Source organism: Perna viridis, chromosome 8 (assembly GCF_037379345.1).
Source record: "Perna viridis isolate PV_CMFRI_1.1 ecotype Kerala chromosome 8, ASM3737934v1, whole genome shotgun sequence".
In the NCBI taxonomy this organism is placed as follows: domain Eukaryota; kingdom Metazoa; phylum Mollusca; class Bivalvia; order Mytilida; family Mytilidae; genus Perna; species Perna viridis.
In genome coordinates this window covers 17,161,859-17,180,151 of record NC_142452.1, presented here as the reverse complement: position 1 = coordinate 17,180,151, position 18,293 = coordinate 17,161,859, and the positions used below count along the sequence as shown (strand labels likewise).

General features: G+C 32.7%; 1 protein-coding gene across 1 annotated transcript in view; it reads left to right on the top strand.

Annotated features, from left to right (window-relative positions):
• The window catches only part of LOC148609563 (low-density lipoprotein receptor-related protein 4-like), a 65,745-nt gene that overhangs the window by 38,737 nt on the left and 8,715 nt on the right, over positions 1 to 18,293 (top strand). Inside the window, exons 10-35 of the mRNA XM_088596474.1 lie at positions 1,015 to 1,212; positions 1,604 to 1,796; positions 2,332 to 2,582; positions 3,226 to 3,378; positions 3,867 to 3,989; positions 4,341 to 4,592; positions 4,884 to 5,114; positions 5,562 to 5,718; positions 5,982 to 6,199; positions 6,757 to 6,933; positions 7,300 to 7,634; positions 7,926 to 8,113; positions 8,365 to 8,566; positions 9,032 to 9,221; positions 9,497 to 9,622; positions 9,990 to 10,127; positions 12,753 to 13,011; positions 13,320 to 13,705; positions 14,001 to 14,138; positions 14,584 to 14,761; positions 15,156 to 15,268; positions 15,783 to 15,888; positions 16,673 to 16,767; positions 17,049 to 17,197; positions 17,589 to 17,733; positions 18,097 to 18,210. Of these exons, the coding sequence (XP_088452600.1) occupies positions 1,015 to 1,212; positions 1,604 to 1,796; positions 2,332 to 2,582; positions 3,226 to 3,378; positions 3,867 to 3,989; positions 4,341 to 4,592; positions 4,884 to 5,114; positions 5,562 to 5,718; positions 5,982 to 6,199; positions 6,757 to 6,933; positions 7,300 to 7,634; positions 7,926 to 8,113; positions 8,365 to 8,566; positions 9,032 to 9,221; positions 9,497 to 9,622; positions 9,990 to 10,127; positions 12,753 to 13,011; positions 13,320 to 13,705; positions 14,001 to 14,138; positions 14,584 to 14,761; positions 15,156 to 15,268; positions 15,783 to 15,888; positions 16,673 to 16,767; positions 17,049 to 17,197; positions 17,589 to 17,733; positions 18,097 to 18,210 (4,815 nt within the window). The remainder of the gene's footprint in view (positions 1 to 1,014; positions 1,213 to 1,603; positions 1,797 to 2,331; positions 2,583 to 3,225; positions 3,379 to 3,866; positions 3,990 to 4,340; positions 4,593 to 4,883; positions 5,115 to 5,561; positions 5,719 to 5,981; positions 6,200 to 6,756; positions 6,934 to 7,299; positions 7,635 to 7,925; positions 8,114 to 8,364; positions 8,567 to 9,031; positions 9,222 to 9,496; positions 9,623 to 9,989; positions 10,128 to 12,752; positions 13,012 to 13,319; positions 13,706 to 14,000; positions 14,139 to 14,583; positions 14,762 to 15,155; positions 15,269 to 15,782; positions 15,889 to 16,672; positions 16,768 to 17,048; positions 17,198 to 17,588; positions 17,734 to 18,096; positions 18,211 to 18,293) is intronic.

Below are 18,293 nucleotides of genomic sequence, written 5' to 3'. Positions count from 1 at the left end.
CATAGATATATGTCAAGAAGTCATCATAAAATATACAATGTTAGGACTGTTTCCCACAGACATATGTCAAGACATCATCATAAAATATACAATGTTAGGACTGTTTCCCATAGACATATGTCAAGAAGTCATTATAAAATATACAATGTTAGGACTGTTTCCCATGGACATATGTCAAGAAGTCATTATAAAATATACAATGTTAGGACTGTTTCCCATAGACATATGTCAAGAAGTCATTATAAAATATACAATGTTAGGACTGTTTCCCACAGACATATGTCAAGACATCATCATAAAATATACAATGTTAGGACTGTTTCCCATAGACATATGTCAAGAAGTCATTATAAAATATACAATGTTAGGACTGTTTCCCATAGATGGTAATAATGTCCTTTGATGTTGAATGTAAAATGTTTTTCTCATGGTAAATATCAAGTTGGATTCTGATGTTATTGTCTTTCTTTAAATATTACATTTAAATATCTTGTAGAAAATTTATTATTTATATTGGTATATACATACATGTTTTTCTCATAAAAGAAACTTCTGTTGTGAGAAATATGCGTACTTTTCTCTTTTTTAAATTACCGGTAAGTAAGAATTAAGATATTTGGTAGGCCAATATCAAGTTGTCAGTTATACTGATAGGGAAAAATGTCAAATATGTCAATTTTTTTATGGATGTCCACATTTATTACTCAGAAATTTTTTTTAGGGATTTTTATACAATGTTTGTCATTGTGGAAATTTTCAACATCAAACAGAGGAGAGATTAGTATATCATGTGCCTTACCAAGGCTGTTGTTTTAAATCTTGATGGTTCCAATATCATCAATAAATATTTGTACATACTTCACTAATTAGATCTACAAACTGCATGTGAGGCTTGAATTGGCAAACTAAGTCTTTAGGATATATGTAAATCAATAAACAAAAATAATGGAAGTTTCTCAATTTACATTTTATTAAAATTGTACACTATAGGAGTTATTGTTCATATTGTTTCAGGTGAAGAAGTACTTATTTATGCTCAGGGACAAAATATTAGAAAGATTGCATTAAGTATGGCTAATCATCCTGATGTTAAAATACCACTAAAAGGTGTGGAGAAAGTAATAGCATTGGACTATAATCCAGTAACTAACATGGTCTATTGGAGTGATCAAGAACTCAATACTATAAACTCAGCTTACCTTGATGGATCAGGTAGGGAGAATTTGTACCAGGGTTAGGTTAGGAGAATGAAGATATATCACCCTTTAAAAGACAGAACTTGCATTTGATACATATGCATGAAATTTCTTTAAATGAATTTTAATAATAGGTATATGATAAAGGGTAGATTATTTGTATGGTACTCATGTATTTTCAAAGAAGTTTATTATCATCAAAAATGGGTTAATTTGTAGAAAAAATGGGAGGAGCCTTGCATAACAAAATAGTGATAGAGTCAGAATATTAGTTTTAGTTTTAGTTTACAATGGTTATTTAAAGGAAAAAATAATGTTACATAGTTTTATTTGCTTCTTGAAAAATATATTATTGAATCCCTGGTAGGACTAAAAATAACTACATATACTTTAAATTTTCTTTTCAGATCAGAAAGTTGTATCAAGAGAAGTTAAGTCATCTGATGGTATAGCTATTGACTGGATTAATGAGGTGATATTCTGGACTGATACAGGATCTAACAAGATAGAACAGGCTAGATTGGATGGTTCTGGTCAGATAACTGTCTTATCTGGAGAACTAGATGAACCCAGGGATATCACTGTTGATCCTGTAGAAAAGTGAGTTGTTTACACAATTTGAGATCAATGTCTGTCTGTCTGTCTGTAATTATTATAGATTACAGCATGATAGAGAGGACCAACTAGCTTGAATGAGATGTTTTATAGTGTTTAGAAAAAACATACATTTATAGTCTTTTTATGAACCCTAAGAAAATGTTTAAAATTGATCATTAATGAAAATAATTACAATTATGCTATATGCCATAACTATAGTAGTTAATAATTAAAATAAAAGATTTTAAATATGTACAAATCTTTTAAAAGAGAAGTAATGAATTGTGTGATTCTTAGCAAAAGTTATTGTTAGAAGAAAAACAAGGAAGGGAAAAACCTGTGAAAACATACAAGACACTGTAAAATAAAGTTATTGAACTCAGAATGAAAGATTTGATCTCAATGGTAAACTTGTAGATTTTCTTGTATCTATCCAGTGATTTTTTGTTTAAGAAAGCAAAATTTTAAGTAACTGGAATATCAATGAAAAGATTTAGCAAGTATTACAGTATCAAAACTTAATTGATTTCATTTTTAGATTTATATATTGGTGTGACTGGGGAAGAGAACCAAAAATAGAAAGAGCTAGATATAATGGCACAGATAGACAGACACTAGTAGAGTCAGACATACAGTGGCCAAATGGGCTAGCCTTAGATCAAGTGGAGAGGAAGCTGTATTTTGGGGATGCAAAGAAACAAAGAATTGAAAGGATGAATTTGAATGGAACAGACAGACAGATTGTAATATCTACAGACATTCCTCACATATTTGGGCTAAGTTTGATGGGTATGTGTTCCTTTGTTTAATCTTTATTTATAAACTGTAACCTGTCCAAACCAGACATTATCTAAAGTTGTGGTATGTCAGCTACAATAGGATCCTGTGTAAACAATTAAACTTGTTTAATGTGAACAAAACAGTCTTTAAAGGGTTTGGTTTAGACAGGTTTTACTGGAGTACTTGAATTTTGCCAGTGGAGGAGTACTGGAGTATTTTACCAGTTGAGAGGTACTTGAGTATTTTACCAGTGGAGGAGTCCTGGAGTACTTGAATTTTGCCAGTGGAGGAGTACTGGAGTATTTTACCAGTGGAGGGATACTGGAGTATTTTACCAGTGAAGGAATACTGGTATTTTACCAGTGGAGGGGTACTGGAGTATTTTACCAGTGGAGGAGTACTGGTATTTTACCTGTGGAGGAGTACTGAAGTATTTTATCAGTGGAAGAGTACTGGTATTTTACCATTTTGACATGCCATAATTACTGAAGAAGATTTTTTTTACAGACAAAACAAAAAAAAGTCTTACTATGAATTACAAAGCCACAATGTTTAGGAGACAATGAAATTTTAATTCTATTAAAAAAAAAATATATATTATTGCCTAAAGTTTCTGAAATTTTATGCTAACCTTCAAAACTTTTGTCCTCAGGAAACCATATTTACTGGTCTGACTGGAAAGATATGTCTCTTCAACGATGTGATAAAAGATCTGGGAAAAACAAAGTGACACTTCTTAAACAGCACAGCAGGGACCTGGGGATGTTTATGGATGTCAAGGCCGTCAAGGTCAAACTTTTTAAAGGTAAGAAACAAAAGTAAGGTGAGTGTCAATGTCAAAATTTCAAAGATGAAGGGTGAATGGTGTCATTGTTAATGTCGCTATTTTTAATAAATCATGCACCAATCCTCTTTATAATTGTCCATAGTAATCTGTTGACCAACAGCTAGCATGACACATAAGTAATCCTGCATGAAACCACAAATCTGGTTCAGGTCATGTTCTGTCACTGTCATCTTTTTGTGTAGTTTCATAAAATTGTGAAGTCATTAAATTAAAAATAATTTGGCTGCTGTGGATAAGATAAAGGATGTATCAGGGGTGAATCCAGGATTTCAGGTTAGGGGAGGGGTAAACCGAATTAAATGCTAAGCAAAACAACACAAGAAATTGGGGGTAGAATTTGTGAAAAATTAAGATTTCCAGCAGGAAAAAAAATGTTTTCCAAAATGCACCCCTGGCTGAATCTGCACATGTGTATAGCATAATATGGAATGTTACCTTGATTACAGGAGATAGAAATGTGTATTGTGGCTTCGGTGAGTTCCATTGTGAGAATGATAGATGTATCACAATGAAGAAACGATGTGATGGAAAGAACGACTGTGGTGATATGAGTGATGAAAAAAACTGTGGTATGTCATTGATCTACAAAAATGCACTTAAAATGCCTTTATTACTTAGATTAAACTTTGCTTAAACATATTGTTCTGAGGAATCAATTGATTTGGTAGTTGAAGCTTAGAAAGAAATACTCTAAAAGGAAAATGTGGGTAAAATATACTTGTATATTGCAAATAATCACCAATCAATTTCTGACGTCTTTTCAAAATTACTTTTTACCATAAACCTGTCCAAAGTTCACAAAATCATATGTCAGAAATAAAAATAGTCTGAATATTAGTGTCCTAGCTCAATTTCATCTCATACATCTGAAATTAGTTTATAGGTAAACAGTTTTCATGTCATGTTCTTTCATGTCCCAGATTTACCTGCAACATGTGACAAAGACAATGCTGGGTGTAGCCAGAAGTGTCGTATAATTGGTCAACAGGCGAGGTGTGACTGTCACCCTGGTTACTACCTCAAGTCAGACATGAGGACTTGTGAGGACATTAATGAGTGTAACTTTGAGGGGACTTGTAGTCAGAAATGTCAAAATATACCTGGATCATATCAATGTTCCTGTGTTCCTGGTTATCAATTAAAGCCAGATGGAAGAGGATGCAAGGCCTTAGGTATTTTGGGTTTTTATCCTTGGCTTCTGGTACACTGGTTTATAGTTATTTGGTTTTGTTTAGTGAATGTTTTGAACAAATAATTTTTTTTTACATAAAAGTGCTAAATAAATAAGTGAGTATTTTGGATAAATAACAGTCAACATCTTAACTATTCTATAGATACACATTTGTTTTGATAAATGGTGTATGTTGAATTGAAGTACTTGTCAAACCTTGTCTGATTGACTTGCTCTATTGCAGTCAACTTGTATCTATTCTATATTCTACAGTGTTGCTGTTATCTTTCAGGTGGAAAAGCTTACCTGATATTTGCAAACAGAGTAGACATTAGGAAAGTTCTTCCAGACAAGTCTGAGTATGATTCAATACTCCAGGGTTTACAGAATGCCATTGCATTGGACTTTCATATTGACAAGGGATATGTCTTCTGGTCTGATGTGGCATTAGATAAAATAAAAAGGGCTTACATTAATGGCAGTGAGATAAAAGAAGTTGTCCAGTATGGTCTGGAAAGTCCAGGTATTCATCCATTTAAGTGATACGGGACAATCTGCACCTGAAGCCAATATTTCAATTTCTTTTACGGTTTATGGGGACTCTTTATTTGTTTTGTTTTTGTGGAGTTTAAAAGAAATTTTGGTTGTTCACACTATCTTCAAAAAAGAATCATATAAATGTGATTGGCTAAATTTTATTTCCTCCTCCATAAATTCCTTTAGCAGTATGTATTTTTATTGAAAAAGTGTACAAAGAGCAACAATTTGTCATTGAAACGATATTGAGTAAATGTGCTTTTGGTTTAAGTGGGTGTAACCTCAAAAAGATTGATAAATGGGAATAAAAAAAAGTTTTTTTTCCCATCAGTTAACAGGATTGTATCTAAATTTATTTACTTTCACATCTGAAAAAACTTATAAAACATTTAATACGTTTGGTTTTTTTTTTATGTATATCATTTAATTTTAGGAGGAATAGCAGTAGATTGGGTCCATGATCTACTGTTTTGGACTGATGCAGGGACTGGTACAATAGAAATCACAGATTTAGATGGAATTTACCGTAAAGTGTTGATTTGGGAAAATCTGGAGAAGCCGAGGGCAATAGTTACACATCCTGGCAAAGGGTATGTCTTATACAACAAAATCAGAATTGTTGCAAAACAATAAATTTGCAAGTCTTTGACTTGGTGAAAAAGACCAAATAAAAACAAATCCAACAAAGAATTACAACAAAAATAATATATTCTTCACAGTTAGGAAAATCTATTAGCCACAGTGTTGAAGGGCCAAACTATGGCAACTTTTCACTGTATAGACTTTCTCTATATAATTTACCACTGTAAATTGAAATGCACTTTGTTAATTGATATGCAAAAAAATTTTTCAGATCTATATTCTGGACAGACTGGGGTACCACACCTAAGATAGAAACGAGCTGTATGGATGGTAGCTATCGGAATGTCATAGCCAACATGTCGTTGTTTTGGCCCAATGGACTGACAATAGACTACACAACAGACAAGCTGTACTGGGCTGATGCTAAACACCATGTGATAGAGTGCTCAGATCTGGATGGTGCTAACAGGAGAACTGTCCTCAATAGAGGTATGTAGTGCAAAGATCTGGATGGTGCTAAGAGAAGTGGTTCCACTGCTGAGAATTTTTTTATACATACAGTGAATCTTTTATTTGGGAGAAAAATTCAACTGTATAGCTTTCTAAGGTAGATGACTAGTGCTTAAATTTTCTCTGTACCTGAATTAAAAACTCTAAGTGTTCAAGGTGATGCTTTGCATTTCACGGTACTATTTTCTATAAATATGTTCACCTCAGAATAATCTCATTTTGTTAAAGTTGTGAAATTTTATTTTTTGCATTATATTCTTTATTCATTTTTGCAAAAATGATGCTTAACATTACTGTAAATAAAGGTAACAACAAAATTAACGAACACTAATCTGTTTCATAATCAAGTCAAGTCCAAAATAAATCTGGCAAAATAGATATTACACCACTGAAGCAGCTTGTAAATCATTAAACTGGAACCAATGATTTATTAAATTTTATTGATTTTCATTTATTATGTACATGCTACATACTAAACAATAACATTAATCAACATTAAAGCCATTCAGTTGACAAATTGTATTTGACTATTACAGGTCTGCCACATCCATTTGCCCTGACATTGTTTGAGGACGAGCTTTACTGGACAGACTGGGACACTAAGAGTATCAATAAAGCTAACAAGTTCACTGGAAATGATGTAGAAACTGTACATAATAGGTTACACTACCCCATGGATATACATACATTTCATCCTCAAAGACAACCACCAGGTAAGTTTATGTTATACTGAGCTAATTTAGACTTATATCTGTTGGTTTTATGATTTCTATTTCGATTTAAATGAATCAAGTGGAACAGACCATAAGCAATGCAATATACTGTATAGCACACAGAACCACTATTTGTACAGTTCATTATAAACTCATTGTATTCAATGCAAGCCATAGAAATTGAGAAACCTGTACTGCAGAAGATTTTAGATGTATAGATGTATTACTTGTTAATAAGAGCTAATGAAAGTGATATCGTTCTGTTGAATTATACTTTGTATATGATAAATGTAAGATAATGTCACATGCCAAGTCTAAAGGCTTTAGGCTAATAAACCAACACAATCTGTGTTGTATTTTTTACAGTTCACAACATCTGTGGTAAAAACAATGGTGGGTGCAGTCATTTTTGCCTGCCTAATTTTCATGGTTACACATGTGGTTGTCTGACAGGACAACATTTGAAAAAAGACAACAGAACATGCGTAGAGAGCATGAACCACTTCCTGGTATTTTCTGCTGTTTCTGACTTGAGACGTATCAGCATTGATACTCCAGATAAAACTGACGTAGTTATCCCACTTAACAAGGTGATTAGTGCAGTAGGATTAGATTTTGATGCCAAGACTGATATGCTATACTGGACGGACACAGATCTCAATGTAATTAAGAAGGCTCATTGGAATGGTACGCATGAAAAGGTATGTCATTGTTATTTGTAGTTAGTCAATGTTACACATGTTGGACCATCTTGGGTTACATTTCATTTATGATTAAACGGTAACTTCAGTAACTGAGTTTACTTGAATATTTACTTTTCTTGCTAATTTAAATAAGCATGTGCAGCAGTTAGTAATCATCAAATTTGTTATGGATAACTGGATACCAGAAGAAGAAGAAGTGAGAATGAGGAATTTAAGTATGAATTTTGTAAAAATCTGTAATACAAACTTATCAAAGGTTTTAAGAAAATCCCTATTTACATTTTGCAGACAGTGATAGGTAATCAGGTAGAATCTCCTGTTGGTCTAGCTGTAGACTGGATAGGAAGGAAGATATACTGGACAGACCAGGATACAGACTTTATAGAAGTAGCTAATCTGAATGGCAGTATGAGAACTATTCTGATCTACACCAGTCTGGATAAACCAAGGGATATTATTGTAGATCCTTTAGATGGGTAAAGAGATATATTTATATTATATCCCATGAACTATGAATTCAGTATTTTAACCCACTTAAATAGGAAATTTACAACAATCTTACATTAAATGAAAAATGAAAAAAGCATGGATTGCTTTCCATTTGTCCTCTTATAAGTAAGGAAAATTGACATAAATCTAAATTTTGTTGAAAAATATTCAACTTACATTCATAACACTTTTAAAAATTTTTATCTTGTGAATTTTATAAGCCACAATCTCACTGCAGGTTCATGTACTGGACAGATTGGGGCAATAGACCAAAAATAGAAAGAGCAGCCATGGATGGATCTAGACGACAAGTCCTCATAAGCAGTAACATTACATGGCCTAATGGACTAGCACTGGATAAAACTGGTGGCCGTCTGTACTGGACTGATGGAGGAAGGAGTGTGATAGAGTCAGTAAAACTAGATGGTACTGACAGAAAGGTAGGTGGAAGATAGTGTTTACCAGATATCAGCAGAAAAGCCATTGTTTAGTTGAAGAGCATCTTTTTTAGATAGGAAGAGTTATAATTGTTTCTCCACTTCAGTATAATTTGGATTTGCAACATGTGAGCTGAAGCAAGCATGTTAGAATCTTAATTTTACATTCAAGAATTAGAAATGAAAAATAGACTTTACTGAATTAGAATTGGTTTGAAGTGATTGTTATCATCCAATACACAAAAATAGCTTGATTTAGCCAAGTTACAAAGACAGTTTTGGACTATTTCTTGATATGATGAATATTGTATCATGTCCTCATTTTAACAATTTACATAGATGTTTGTTTGTTTGGGTTTAACATCTATATTTTCAGCTATATTCAGACGGCAATTTACATAGAGAATAAGATAGATGTATGTTGTTGTTGATCTAAAAAGATAATATCTTATCACTTATTTCACACAGATTATTCTATCAGTAAATGTACCTCGACCATTTGGTTTGACACTATATGAGGATTCCATATACTGGACTGACAAGTTAAACAAGGGAGTTTACTCTGCAAACAAATTAGATGGGATGGCACGAGAGGTGGTCACTACACAGCTGGATAATGTTATGGATATAAAGATGTTTTACAAGCCACAACCACAAGGTTAGTAAAAGTTATGCATACCAGTTTAAATTATTCTAATGAGTTTTATTTGTTTCATAACCTAAAAACTGTAAAATATCATTTCTGTTGAAAAAAAAATTGAATAGAAGTTTTGTAAATAGAAAATGTAATGAAAAAATAATAATTTAAAAAATACTCAGAATTTTAAACATAGAATAGAGCTTTGTTACCAAAAAAGTGACTTGCATGTAAACTTTTTCTTTGTAAGGGTTTTATTTTAATGTTTTCAATGTCCACTGTATTCCATATTTCAGGTAACAATCCATGTGCAATAGACAATGGTGGTTGTAGCCATTTATGTCTTTTGTCAACTACTAGTTACACCTGTGTATGTCCCACTGGTATACTGATGTCTCCCGATCAGAAAACATGTAACAATGGTAGGTACTGTATATATAATATTTTTCAGGGTATACTAGTTTTTGCTATTTTTGCACAAGTCTAATACTCATGTCAAATAATATCTAACTTGGTTTTTTACACATTGAAACACTAATTAAGTATTTTTTTCAAAACTTCACCAGTATGAATATCCCCATTTAACCAAATTTGCAAAAATAGCAGTAGGACAATTTTATGCTTTTACATGGTACATGTATTAGATCACAGACCTTTGCCAAATAATGGTAGAAACAGTTGCTTTAATTCTAACTAAGGAAATATATCTTGAAGAGTGCAAACTCACTTGTACCAAAATTATTTGTAAAACAAACTATCATTTGATGATCTATAAAATGTTCTTTTTAGAGATGAGTAATTTCCTGGTATTTGCCAGACGGACTGATATTAGGAAGATCTCTCTGGATATGGATTATTATGCTGATGTGATTATCCCCCTTGGTGAAATCAGGAATGCTATAGCTGTAGGGGTAGATAGAGTTAAAGGTATATAATGATTGACAGATAGCTGTCGGGGTAGATAGAGGTAAAGGTATATAATGATTGACAGATAGCTGTAGGGGTAGATAGAGGTAAAGGTATATAATGATAGATAGCTGTAGGGATAGATAGAGGTAAAGGTATATAATGATTGACAGATAGCTGTAGGGGTAGATAGAGCTAAAGGTATATAATGATAGACAGATAGCTGTAGGGGTAGATAGAGGTAAAGGTATATAATGATAGATAGCTGTAGGGATAGATAGAGGTAAAGGTATATAATGATAGACAGATAGTTGTAGGGGTAGATAGAGCTAAAGGTATATAATAATAGACAGATAGCTGTAGGGGTAGATAGAGGTAAAGGTATATAATGATAGATAGCTGTAGGGGTAGATAGAGGTAAAGGTATATAATGATAGACAGATAGCTGTAGGGGTAGATAGAGGTAAAGGTATATAATGATAGACAGATAGCTGTAGGGGTAGATAGAGGTAAAGGTATATAATGATAGACAGATAGCTGTAGAGGTAGATAGAGGTAAAGGTATATAATGATAGACAGATAGCTGTAGGGATAGATAGAGGTAAAGGTATATAATGATAGACAGATAGCTGTAGGGGTAGATAGAGGTAAAGGTATATAATGATAGATAGCTGTAGGGGTAGATAGAGGTAAAGGTATATAATGATAAACAGATAGCTGTAGGGGTAGATAGAGGTAAAGGTATATAATGATAGATAGCTGTAGAGGTAGATAGAGGTAAAGGTATATAATGATAGATAGCTGTAAGGGTAGATAGAGGTAAAGGTGTATAATGATTGACAGATAGCTGTAGGGGTAGATAGAGGTAAAGGTATATAATGATAGACAGATAGCTGTAGGGGTAGATAGAGGTAAAGGTATATAATGATAGACAGATAGCTGTAGGGGTAGATAGAGGTAAAGGTATATAATGATAGATAGCTGTAGGGATAGATAGAGGTAAAGGTATATAATGATTGACAGATAGCTGTAGGGGTAGATAGAGCTAAAGGTATATAATGATAGACAGATAGCTGTCGGGGTAGATAGAGGTAAAGGTATATAATGATTGACAGATAGCTGTAGGGGTAGATAGAGGTAAAGGTATATAATGATAGATAGCTGTAGGGATAGATAGAGGTAAAGGTATATAATGATTGACAGATAGCTGTAGGGGTAGATAGAGCTAAAGGTATATAATGATAGACAGATAGCTGTAGGGGTAGATAGAGGTAAAGGTATATAATGATAGATAGCTGTAGGGATAGATAGAGGTAAAGGTATATAATGATAGACAGATAGTTGTAGGGGTAGATAGAGCTAAAGGTATATAATAATAGACAGATAGCTGTAGGGGTAGATAGAGGTAAAGGTATATAATGATAGATAGCTGTAGGGGTAGATAGAGGTAAAGGTATATAATGATAGACAGATAGCTGTAGGGGTAGATAGAGGTAAAGGTATATAATGATAGACAGATAGCTGTAGGGGTAGATAGAGGTAAAGGTATATAATGATAGACAGATAGCTGTAGAGGTAGATAGAGGTAAAGGTATATAATGATAGACAGATAGCTGTAGGGATAGATAGAGGTAAAGGTATATAATGATAGACAGATAGCTGTAGGGGTAGATAGAGGTAAAGGTATATAATGATAGATAGCTGTAGGGGTAGATAGAGGTAAAGGTATATAATGATAAACAGATAGCTGTAGGGGTAGATAGAGCTAAAGGTATATAATGATAGATAGCTGTAGAGGTAGATAGAGGTAAAGGTATATAATGATAGATAGCTGTAAGGGTAGATAGAGGTAAAGGTGTATAATGATTGACAGATAGCTGTAGGGGTAGATAGAGGTAAAGGTATATAATGATAGACAGATAGCTGTAGGGGTAGATAGAGGTAAAGGTATATAATGATAGACAGATAGCTGTAGGGGTAGATAGAGGTAAAGGTATATAATGATAGACAGATAGCTGTAGGGGTAGATAGAGGTAAAGGTATATAATGATAGAAAGCTGTAGGGGTAGATAGAGGTGAAGGTATATAATGATAGACAGATAGCTGTAGGGGTAGATAGAGGTAAAGATATATAATGATTGACAGAGATAATGTAACATGGGAAAAAAGATCATTTGTTGCAATATATTTAAGGTCCAATTAAAAATGAGTAATAATTGTATACAATTGTAAGTCTTCATGTAAGTTAATGAATGAACAAATGTGTTTGAAGAATACAAGGATATTTAACGATTTTTATTATACCCCCTGTAAACAAAGTTTTTGGGGCATATTTGCATCTATCCAAATATCGTGTAAGTGCAACTCCTCAAAACTGCTGAATGGATTTTGATGAAATTTATTGAAAGATAGAAGTGTATGAATGAAGATAATTCATATTAGGTCCCTGCAAGGCAAGGTTATAAAATTTTGGGGTTAAACATGATTCTTCTTATGAAATTGTTCACTGTATTTCTATAGCATGTTTTATGCCTTGTTTTAATGATGTAGCAGTTTAATCAGCTAAAATATTTATTCTAATTTATATTTCAAAAAAATTATAAAAATGTGTACACAATTAAAAATGCCTCATTTCTTCCATTCCAGAAAAACTATATTGGACAGACACTATACTAGATATGGTATTGAGAGCTAATCTGGATGGGACGCAAGTTGAGCAGTACATAAAACAAGGGCTTGACACACCTGATGGACTGGCACTGGATGAAATAGGGAGGAAAATTTACTGGACAGATACAGGACTGAACCGGATTGAGGTTGCTGACATGGTCAATGGGATGAGGAAAGTTCTTATATGGGACAATCTTGATAAACCAAGAGATTTAACTCTGTACTATGAGAAAGGGTAAGGTTTTCATGCTGAAACAAAATAATTTCTGAGAAAAGAGAGAAAAGAATGAATAAATACCGTTGTGATTATAATTGAGAGATACTTTCAGAGAGCACAACACCTAAAGCATTCAATGGATTTAAATAAAATTTAATCGGAAAATTACTGGAAGATGTGCAGGAAAGAAGATAATGATTATTGGGTAACAACTGTTATATCATTGCAAGGGAAAATGGTCGGGTTATAAATTGTCCAGATGAAACATTGGGTATTCTCTTTATGAGATTGCTGTCAATATTCCTAATTTACATTTTTTTATTTAGATATATGTATTGGACAGACTGGGGAAGATTTCCAAAGATCCAGCGAGCTGACATGGACGGAAGCAATAGGACAGTGATAATAGACAAAAATTTGGTCTGGCCTAATGGAATCATCATTGATAAACAGTCACACAGACTTATTTGGGCTGATGCTAGAATGGAAATTATCGAGTCAGCTGATCTTGATGGCAATAATCGTAGAATTCTAGTGACTAATGTTAATCATCCCTTTGGCTTGACTATTGCTGGGAGGCATATTTATTGGACAGACTGGCAAAAATTGGCAATATTCAAAGCTGACAAGGATACTGGAAGTAATGTTGTCATTATCCGTAGGACACTGCCAGGGTTGATGGATATACAGGCTGTAGTCAGATCACCTGATGGTAAAGAAATTATGATTTTTTTCTCAGTATACATCAGAATTTTTTTTTATTTATTGTTTAATCATCTTTGTGTCAGCATGTGATTTCAATGATTTCAACATTCAGTATCAATTTTGTACTTTTTGGTTATGTTTTCAGGAAAAAATGCTTCCATCAATTATAAGAAAAAAATTACTTAACATTCATTTGCATATAATTGGAAACATTACAGCAAAAGAGTTGTCGCCAAATAATTTTTTTGAAATGCAAATACATGTAGTTTTGTTACTATGTTCCTTATTCTTTTCCCTTACAGATGAGCTCCACACTCTAGAGAACAAATGTAAAGACAATGGAGGCTGTAGCCATCTATGTTTACCTAACCATGTTGGTATAACATGCACTTGTCCAACTGGTCTCCAGCTCAGAGAGGATGGCAGAACATGCTTCAAATGTAAGAAGTAGACCTGATTTTCTTCTGCTTAAAAGTGGAATTCTGTTTTTTCAAATCCAGAATTTACTGTTATGATTCTTTTTTTATTGGATGTTTTCTTCTGATATCAGCAATTTCCACTTTTTTTAGTTGGTTCTGTTAAATCATTTTTGAAGTCGTAAGAACTTGAATTAGTCATTATATTTCTTTGTGTACATAAAAGTGAATTTCATAAGACATAAAAATAACTGAAGATTATTTTTACCACAAGTTTAAATAAAATAATCACTCAATGATTTCTGAATTTCAACGATAATTATCTGATTTGTTTGAGAAAAATACAAAGAGGAAACTATTTCCATCTTAGATTTTCTATGACAAGTTGAATATTTATGAAATACTTGTGAGATACTGAAGTGTATACAACCACATTTAAGAGTTCATGAGGTATTTTTTCAATTTCCAGTGCCAAGTAAATACCTGTTGTTTGCAAGTAGAGGGAGCCTGAGGAGGATCTCCTTGGATACACCTGACCTGACAGACACATTCCTCCCTATGTCTGATTTACATAACGTTATATCACTGGACTATGATTACCACAAACAGAAAATGTACTTCACTGATGTACACCTGGATGTGATCAGGTAAGGGGTCAGGATGTACCAACTTTCAACATTTTTATTTTGGTTCACTCAAACCATAAAAAGTGATTTTTAATCAATATAGATTTGTTAAAGCCTTGAAGTAGAAATTCTTAACTTACATCTTTTCAATAGAGGAAGACATTTTGATATGATATCAAATAAAATTAAACCCAATCACTATTATAATTAAGTCAGTCATTTCTTTGATTGAATGGAAAGTTTTGGATTCTTTCATTCCTTACTAACAAAGTGGTGACCAACTCAGGCCTGATTTTCTAAAGCATCGGCAAAGTTTTTCTTCTAAAAGGTTCCTACTTTATTCACCAGTCACTACTAGGTTGTTACTAAATGCCCTGATATTTAACCTTTAGTAAGTACCATTCTCACTTTACAGGAGAGCTTCCCTAGATGGTACCAGTTTAGAAACAGTAATATCAGATGACCTTGAGACAACAGATGGCCTGGCTGTAGATTGGATAGCAAATAATCTGTTCTGGACTGATACTGGTATGTCTATTTGTTAAGTCATCAAGTTATGCTTCAGTAATTTATTTGTCATAGTAGTTTACTATTAAAGGACTGATATGAATTGGTGAATAGTTCTCATTCATCATGTTGTGTTGTTGTATGATTGTCTTTTTATGACATACTGCTGTCTGTCTGTCTGTATGTTTGTCTGTCCCTCTATGCATTGCTTAGGATTGTATGTTATAGTGGATAGATGGAAAGACACCTTCTTTGTGTTATCTGAATTTTCAATTTCTAGCAGCAAAAAGTGAATATTGTTGTATGATGTGATTAAGCAAAGCTGTTTATTGGTATATAGGGATATGATAAAAACATAAAGATGATATAGAATTTATCTTAATAGTTGGAAAAAAATCTTCAGCAACATTTATTGGATTATTACATATAATTAAAACTGCAAATGCCTTTTAATGACTTTTTCAATTAAGCATTTTAAAGTTTGCTATTGTGAAATATTTTCAGATTTAAAATATTATTTGTATTCTACTTTTAGGCAGGGATGTTATTGAGGTAGCCACAGCAGATGGATCTAACAGAAAATCTCTGATTACAGAAGATTTAGATGAACCAAGAGCTATAGCCTTATATCCTCAGAAAGGGTAAGTGTGGTTACTGTTTGTTGGTATCAGACATTTTATTTTGAAAAGTTTACATATCAGTTTCTTCTTTAACATTGTAAGACTTACATATATTATTATAATTTCATTCGGTCGAGGTATTGAATTAGAATGAAATTAATTTCTCCTGGGTATTTGCATCATTTATGTAGGAGTGGTCGTTAAGGTTTTACCCGTTCATATATATTTTCCCCCTCAAAATATTTTGTGTTTTTGACGGACTTTCGTTTATATTATTCATTCAGCACAACAATGTTCTACTGATCGGCTCGGTTAAATTTTATATGTTTTTTTTTACTGTATGTGGCTAAGTGTTTCATTTGGAATAGACTATGTATTATATGTTACAATAAATTACACATCGCAGCGACGTTGTCTTGTAGCTATCCACTTTATCTTGACTTTATATTTATTCCCTTCACAGATTCTAGGTTAATCGGTGTTTAGTTTAAAGCATTTTTTTGTGTCTGTTGTTTGTGTAATACACATTGATGAGGGGTTGTTACCAGGAGAACATACATGTGCCAAACCAATCATACCTGATGGTTTAAATCTCATTAGAGAAACAGAATATATCTTTGTCAACCTTAGATTATTGCATCACATCCTGGATAGATAAAAGTTAAAATTTCTCATCAGAGGCTCCCAAATTAGAATATAACTCCTTATACTGTAGACAGACAACTACTAAAAAGAAAAGATTTCATATTAGTATGTTGACCTTTTTTTGATATCTGAGCAATTATTTGATGGTCCTATCTTGTAGATTACTGTATTGGACAGACTGGGGGTCACCACCAAAGATAGAGAAAGCTTACATGGATGGTAGTAATAGAAAAATCATCATTAAAACTGGTCTGGGTAAGTTTATTGGTGGAAGTATCTTGTTACTTATTCAGTAATCAGGGGAAACACTTAGATGAATACACACACTTTACACTCTCAATGGTAGGTGATTTCATTGTCAAAAAATCATGATTGCTAAAAAGTTAAATAAGCAACTCATGAAAAATTGAACATAAAAAAATATATTTCAAGATAGGAATATAAAAATCCTATACTTTTTTTTCAGATACAAGCTATATCAGAAAGTGTGTCTAATGTTCTATATTTTAATATCCCAAAGATCTTTAAACTTTCAGGTTTTCCCAATGGTCTCTCTGTTGACTTTGATTCTAAGAGATTGTACTGGGTGGATGCTAGACTTGATAAAATAGAGACATCTGATCTGATGGGACAAAACAGAGTTACTTTGATAAGTGGTGTACCACATCCTTTTGGTTTGACTGTGGTAAGTACATACTTCAGTTAACTTTTATTTGATGTCAATTTTACAATTTTTTGGTGCTAGAAAAAATAACATATTTAAAGTTCTTCTAAACTTATTTATATCAGTATCTTGGACTCAGCTTATCATCTAGCTTTTTTCCAATTTTAAATGTATTGATATTGCATCATTAATATTGTAGAAAGTATCCAACAATATACATTCAGTTCTTTTTGAGAAATCCATGTTTCTGTAAACTCAAAGGTGAAGGGGTGATAAAGGCTCTCATTGGCCTAAAATACCACTGAAAATTAATCATAGATTGTTGAATGATTTAATTGTGAAATTAAAGGCTTGAATCCTTAACAATTGTAATGACATTTAGATGATGTTTTTTATTGTTTTGTTATTTCAGTATGGCCAACATATATATTGGACTGACTGGCAGTCAGAAAAAATAGAGAGAGCCAGTAAACACAATGGGAAAGATCGTACCATCATTCAGCGTCATCTAGAGGGCCTTATGGACATTGTCGTTGTGGCTAAAGATAGACAAACAGGTATCTCCTTTACAAGAAAACTTGGCTGTTCTTACCTTTAAATGATGATAAAATTATAAAGTTAATTTTGACTTCATTGTGCTGAATATTTTATGAATAATTTATTGTTTTTCATCATAAATCAGGGATGATTTTTTCCCCTTTTTAGTGGAATTCTGCAAATTGAAATCCACATTTTACTGTTACAATCCTTTTTTTTTTACTGTTTATTTATTTCTGAATTAATAAATTTCCGCTTTGTTTGATGACCCAGTAAAATCTTCCCTGATAAATATCCTGTAGGTTTAACAAATTCTAACAAATTTGTTATTAGTACTGTTGTTATCTTTTACATACAATATTTATGTTCACATTAAATTTTAGGTACAAATTGGTGCAGCATAGGAAATGGTGGGTGTAGTCATCTATGTCTTGCCAGACCAAGGGGAAGAACTTGTGCATGTCCTGATGTAACAACGCAGGAACCGTGCTATACATGTAAGTTCCTGCGATATAAGTCATATTGATGTTTTATTTAAGGAATGTAACTAATATCTGAATATATTATCTTGTGTGAAGAA